The sequence below is a fragment of the Penaeus japonicus genome, unplaced genomic scaffold (genome assembly GCF_977035675.1).
Source record: "Penaeus japonicus unplaced genomic scaffold, GWHDUDI00000001_assembly GWHDUDI00000008, whole genome shotgun sequence".
Lineage (NCBI taxonomy): Eukaryota > Metazoa > Arthropoda > Malacostraca > Decapoda > Penaeidae > Penaeus > Penaeus japonicus.
In genome coordinates, this window is record NW_028234410.1 from 21,411,506 (window position 1) to 21,419,005 (window position 7,500).

At 32.8% G+C, this 7,500-nt stretch overlaps 1 protein-coding gene across 9 annotated transcripts in view; it reads left to right on the plus strand.

Moving 5' to 3' along the window:
- The window catches only part of Khc-73 (Kinesin heavy chain 73), a 283,596-nt gene that overhangs the window by 264,446 nt on the left and 11,650 nt on the right, over positions 1-7,500 (plus strand). For 7 of the 9 annotated variants that reach the window (XM_043005522.2, XM_043005523.2, XM_043005526.2 and 4 more), the window contains 2 exons: positions 177-336; positions 3,999-4,070. In XM_043005522.2, coding sequence (XP_042861456.1) covers positions 177-336; positions 3,999-4,070 — 232 coding nt within the window. The remainder of the gene's footprint in view (positions 1-176; positions 337-3,998; positions 4,071-7,500) is intronic. The other 2 variants (XM_043005527.2, XM_086539239.1) reach the window with 1 other exon arrangement.

Sequence of the window (7,500 nt, forward strand, 5' to 3'; positions counted from 1 at the left end):
CTTTGTGTTGACAATATAAATTTTTCTTGTGTTGGTGTGATACCGAGTAATATTTACAGGACAAAGCAGGGAAGGACTACTGTTTCCTTATTTTTTCTCTTTATCTCCCTTTTTTCACGTTTATCATACACAACTGCCATAAAATTGTATCTAACTTAAGCCAATGATAATTTCAGTTATTCGGGAGCTTGGATGGAGGACTGGATGGAGTCACACGCTCAGGTAGTGTGATGGACCTCAATGCACAGTTGTCCTCTGCACCCACACCAAACCATGCAGACAAGAGCAAACATCGGTACTCTTTACCTGGGCCTAGTGAGAGACCGTTTGGCTTGTGTGAGTATCCATAGGGGTCTAAAGTGTTTTAATTTGTTTTATTTGACACATAATAACAATAGTTTGTTGTTAGGGCTGTGCAAATGGGATTTTAGTACACTTATCTTGGGGCGTGCAATTTTGGAAATTTTGTTTTATTGTGTGTGAAAGCGAAGAGAAGTTAGGCCTTCCTAAATGTTATACATACAGTATATAAGCCTTTTTAGTGATGTAGAAGATTGCTCCTGCTGACGTCCAGTTGGAAGACATCAGTTTACTGAAGAATAAAACATACTGAAAAAATTTATTCTTTCACACTTGGTGCTTTCAAGGGCTCAAACATGGTACGGCCTTATAAGTTTTGACCTTCACAAGCTCATTCCTCTGCACCTGGCTTGTTCCACAGATGTTCCACTGCTCCAGTTGCTGACTACTGCATACCTTGTGTTGTAGGTTAATCATAGAAAGTTGAATGCAACCAATCAATCATATATGACAGTGATCTGAAAGCTGTATTATGGCTATCATAAAGCCATCCTTAAGTTGAGTTATCTGGTATTGAAATTTCTTTTTTCTTTCAAAGTATTCCTACTCACTAGGTTTCAGCTAAGTTCTTGTGGGGAACAGTTAGAATAATCCTTAGACATTACAATCTGGCCTCTGCATTATGTATTACCTAATTTTGGATGCTTTTACAGTTTATATGGTATGGCTTCTCATTCTGTTTTCCAGCAGTCTGTGTATCAGAGTAAAACATATAAACTATAACTATATAAGTGATGTTTTTAAAAGAAATGGACATTTACAGAAACAATCCCTGAGACAGATTTGTTCACATTAGATAACAAATAGTATGAACATCATGTTGCTCTCTGATACTCAATTATAAAGTCCCTCTGCCTGATGATTTTAAATCCCAGAATCAGCAGCATCATTGTATGTGCAAGATATAGCCTTATGCCCATTACCTTTATAGATAGAGATATAGATTTTATTTGCATTCTACAAAATGTGATATATTTTTTTATGGTATAGGGTTTTAGATTATAGAATATACTTTAGGAAGGTGGCTGAAATCAATGTCAGTCAGTGTTAATTGTAGACTGATATACTGAAATATAGCCTGAAATATGATTGCAATCATAGTTTTGAAATATAATTCATATTGGGATATATGATTTTTTTCCTAATCAAGCAGGGGTGAGGATGAAGGAAGATCATTAATGGCATTCATGAATAGTATAACTGACCAGATGATAAACACAATTGGGTTTGGGTTGATACTTAACAGTCGAGTAGAAAAGAAATTAGGTAATAGATAGAATGTGAACAATGTTTATTGTGACATGTAGAAAAAAGGTATGAATGAAACTGGATAACTTCATAGCACAAGAGATGTAATTAACCCATTCACGACGGGGGCATTCTAGCCTTGAATGTCACAATGCCGGGGCTTTCGAATTATTAGGCCTAAATCAATTAAATGGCTGGCACAATACTGTACCACCCGTCCAGAGAGGGTTAATATGTTTTGAGTTCTATCTTCATCAGAATTAGATGAAATTTTGAAGAAGATAGAACTTGACACCTGTCAGTTACATATCTTGTGTAAGGAACTTTGTGTGTATTGATATGTGTTAAACTAAGAAGTAATGTAGGGCCTATTGAATATTAAAGTCAAGGCTTTTCTGAATGACTCTCTGTTGAAAAGGGGTTTACAGAGTTTGTAAGATAATGCAAGAAAGTTAGTGAATCAATGCATCTTTTATGTGGGAAGTGATAGAATTTGCAGAGTGTTCAATTCACGTAGGTGATTTTCATTCAATGAAAGAGAATAATTAATTCATATACAAAATACATGAAAAGATGGAGACTCTCCAGATACTTCCTTTCCAGTCATCAAATTGTTAAAAGGGGAAAAATGGATAAGAACATTTCTGTAGTTTCCAAGTAAATTTAAGTTCAGCCGAACAGTTGCTGTAATACTTTATTGCAACTATTGGCTAGGGTTTTGGAGTGAAGAAGTGCAATGTATATATTATTATTATCATCTTTATTGTGATCACTGATATTTTATTGTGTATTTTTTTTAGAGAAAAATACTAATCTAAAGTCAGTCTTCCTAAAATAGAATGGATTTTGGATTCCTTATTGGTTTGTTATTTTTGGGGGGTATTTCATTTTCAGTGTTGTTCTAAGTTAATGTGCTTTCTATTCATGCTATATTATAAGTCTTAGTAACCAAATTCATAACTCAACTTTGTTCATATTAGTTGTAGGAAGAGGCAGGAAAAATGCAGAAAAGGCCAGAGAAAAGAAGCTAAACATGACATCTGTGTTTTGAAAATGTACATCAAACAGCATATGCTAAAGTTCATTCAGCTTTCAATGATTAAACCTCATTTGTGTTCCTTCATAAAGACATTAAAGCCATAGGAATGAGTGCTCCCTTGTCAGAGATAGAACTTTTCTCTATTTTCTTCAGAGTGATATCTTTCCTATGGAATAATGCTGTATGAAATTTTATGTATGAGTATGACTCCTTATAATGACTTGATGTTTCACAAAGTTATAAAAAAGTCTTCCTTTATATTAAGTCACTGAGTCTGTGCCTCTCCATCCCTTCCCATCTGTCGACATGGCAAACATTTGTCTACATGTGCGAGTTTTGTTTGATATGAAAAAGAGATTTTGGATAAATTAAATGTTGTAACTAAAGTGCCATAACTCTGAATAACTATTAATTCTCTGTTTAAAACCTTGTATAAATGTTGTTATGATATAAACTGATTGTTCTCTGTAACTAATAATGAATGAAAAAAGTTACGTAAATATTTTGATAATGAACAATTGATAATTATGACAGCTAACAGTAATGAAAAAATACAATATTTCAGGGTAACTGAAAAAAAATTATGGAAGCATAATACTCCAACAACAATGATGTCATCTTTTCAATCTGTCTTACACAGTAGGAATGTAATGATTATTGATGTCTTAAAGCAGTGCTGTTTCTCCAGTAGCGTTTTGCCAGATACTAAGTTGGAATTATTTTGTTGTGCACAGGTGACACTGATACTCTTGTGTAAAAATTCTAGGATAACAGTTTTAATGTGTTTCAGTGGTGATGTGTTTATGAAAAATCTTTTGGATTATTCCAAGTTGATAGCTTTGCCAGATAAGGGAGAATATCTGTGAATATTTCAAATTTAAATGTAAAATATTCACTGTCTTCTTGTTGGCACATTATGCATTACCACATGTAGAAAAAAAAAATAGGCCAAGTCCATGCCAATGGACTCTTGATGGTTAGTTTTATTAATTTTAAGGTCACAGTATACACTGATTGTGGTATCCAGTGATATATAATATACTCTTTTCTGAATAAGTTCCTGTAGTTTATGAGTAAGTATAAGTTTCAGAGCTTATGATTGTACTTCACTGATCTTCCTTTCCAGGTTGGGTTTTGAAATAGCTGTATTCATCTTTACTTTTTAAGGGCTAGTCCCTAAATCCTTAATGCTTTTTGTGGATGTAGACTTTTTCATTATTTCTTGGTGAGACATGGGTCATATAATTTGTTGGCTTCTCGTTTTTCCTTGCAAATTACCAATTCACAATAACAGTTCTTTTCCCTCTGTAATTTAGGGGGAATGCTAACATGACCTTGATTGGTTTTACAGCTCGACCTACGTTCCTCAATTTGAACCTGAACCTCAACTCTCTCAGACTTCAGGGATCCACTCCTGCCAAGTGTATGTCCAGTTCTTGTCTTTGGTGTTGTCTGTAGATGCCGAATGATGCCATGAATACCTCCTCTATCTGCTCCTTAAGTTTGTTATGTAGTTGCTATGTCTCACTTTGGCCCCCTGTACATTTGTGGCCATTATGGTGTTATCACCCACTTACAGAGGAATAATTTGCTCTTTTGTCTTCCTTTGTAGCAGCTGCCTCATTGACAAATTTGCAGTCTTTGACGCCATATTTCATTATTGATTTATTATTTTTTTAATTTGACTAATTGTGAGTCTTCTTTTGTTTTGTAATTATTATATCCAACTATTTTTAAAATGAATGCATATATATTCATTGCAATTATTGTTTATGAGTAATTTGATGTCTTGTTAATAGTTGATTACTTTAATAGTTTACAATTGGCCTTTAATTTCTTATGTGTTTCATCAATTCCTGCTGTGCCAATGCTAGTAAAAAGCACAAAATTTAGTTGCTGACCACAGTAGAAATTAATGTGCTTGTTGCTTTCTGTAGATCAGAAGAAAGTATCACAGGATAATCAATAAAGATAGTAATTTTTTTATATATTGATTGATTTCTGTATAAGATAAAATATTCCAATTAGTTTATTGAAAATAATTTTGTCTTCATTAAAAAATTAAGTTTAGTGTGTAGTTTACCCCATTCACCGTTTCTATGATAGTTGCACGTTACCTTCTATGGTACATTTTGCTAAAGTATTATCTTTTTGGATAATACACTAAAGATATGATGTAGATTAATCAGTGAGAGGGAGAGTGTAAGATAGGAAAAAAATAATAATTTCCAGTATATGAAAAATGGGAGGAAATTGGTTTTGCTAATGTTTATAGTGAAGGACATTTAAATCAGTTTTTATGAAATCAGTAAATGGGTTCATGCAGCCATCACATTTACATTTTTAACCCTTCTGCAATAGGCATATTTCAAGGGGTGAGATGACTTTTGTGCTGCATTTTTCCAATTGTTGAAATTACAACTTATCTATTTAATCTATTGTGTAACTGTGTGTAACCAAATGCTAATTATCATCACAGCACTATTATGGCAAAAATAAACTTATGGTTCCTGAAAGAAAAGTGCAAGAAAATCAATGAAGCGAGAATTATTACGAATTTATTTTGTTTGAATGTATGTCAGGATTTGATAATGTGATATATCCAAGGAGATATATGAAAGAATTAACAAAATATGAGACATTTTTTTATTCTGCAATGCATACTTCCTTAAAAATTGTTATCCCATGGCAACAGTAAAATTGTAAATATTTTGTTTATATGATATGACTAAAATGTGTTTTAACCCATTCACGCTATTCCGGCTCTAAATGGTCGGAATGCTGGGGTTTTCGAACGCATAAGCCTAATGCCTCGGGATCTCGGGTGCACTAGCCGCGAGCCTTGGCTGTCCGCTTGCTCAGCCCAAGCACTGGCCTTGACCAAATATCTTGTCGCCTGCGTTAGACCCAAAAACCACGAAACGTGTCAGCATGTCAGCCGGTGTGAATGGGTTAACTGAATCAGGATACAATTAGCAATATATGTACATTGTGCTTATTAGTGATCTTCATGAACATTGTTTACGTATGGAGATAACATATTTGGGAAGAATCTCTGTGAGAATTGTATATTTATTCATCATGCTGATATCAAGAGGAAATTTCAATCTCTAGGAAAGTAGGTTTCAGAGATCTGATAGTTATATTAACCCATAGCTGATGTCTTTGGCCTGTCAACGGGTGTCAGTATGAGGTGACAGTTTATGGTTTAGTCTACCTTCATACTGTAAATACTAGACATATTACAACACTCAATGGTATGGGAAAGATGCAAAGCATTCATACCTTCCAAAATTGGCTGAAATGCTTATTATTTCATACCTTTGAATAAACGATTAGACTGTGGGAACATGACTACACAGCAAGCATAATGAAATAATTTAACTAATAGCCAGTTACCTCGCAAACAAGCACTTGATTGTTTTGAGCCCGTTGTTCAGCCAACGAGGGGTTTAAGCACCCTGTCCTCAATGGGTTAATAATAACATGAAATCCTTAGTTGTGTTTGTTGCATGAAGAAAACATAGATACACATATGTATATGTATTTATGTATATGCATATAAGTGTTGGTATATGTATATATATATATATGTGTGTGTGTGTGTGTGTGTGTGTGTGTGTGTGTGTGTGTGTGTGTATGTATGTATGTATGTATGTATATATATGTATGTATATATATATATATATATATATATATATGTATATATATGTATATATGCATAATATATTTGTATATATACATATATATACATATATATACATATATATGTATATATATATATATATATATATATACATACATAATACATATATACATATATACATATATACATATATACATATATATATATATATATATATATATATATATATATATATATATATATATATATATATATAATATATATATATATAATGTGTGTATGTGTATGTGTATGTGTATGCATATGTATATGTATATGAATGTGTGTGTGTGTGTGTATGTTTATATGTGTATTTGTTTGTTAGTTTGGATGTTTTTCTGTGTATGTATGTTTGTATGTAGGTATGTATTTTCATATTTATTATTTCATGATACCAGTATTTGATTTTGTATATTTGTATAAAAATTTTGTTTCCCAAAACAAGCAAAAATTGTCTTGGTTGTGATGGTGATGGTACACTTATTCACCTGAATAATGCAATTTATTGTCTTTCTTTCTTTTTTGTATTTTCTCTCTTTTCTTTCAGACAGTCTTGTGGGAAAAGAAATCATTTAGCATGCCTTTTTTTCTTTTAATTCTAAAATCCATTCTTCCACACAGAGCCAGCTTAGAATATGTCTGCTGTCCCATTGATAAAGAAACCATTACTTTATACAGCATTTTGAATTAAATTTATGCACTTGTGGTCAATGTTTTGCTTATTCTAAGTGAATGACTTTGTTAGTTTATGTTTGAATAAACCATGAGATCAATTTGGAACGAACCATGCATGGCGTATTCAGATTTGTGGTTTTCTGAGTACTTGCATCCTAGAATTGCTATATTTGCATGAGGTTGCAAATGTATTTTTCTCTGTAAATTTTATAAATATGAACCCTTTGCATGAAGCAACCATCAAATCCTTTATAAGGAATGATCAGGTTATTGCTGATTTGTTGTTGGAATGTATGTACACACATTAAGTTTCACTCACATATGCACACTTACAGACATACACACACATTCAGAAGCTTATACTCTCACACTCACTTGCTCTCTCACTCATCCATATGCTCACTCAAACTAAACACACACACACATGCATGTGTACATACATATAGACATACACATTAACACACACACACACACGCACACGCACACACACGCA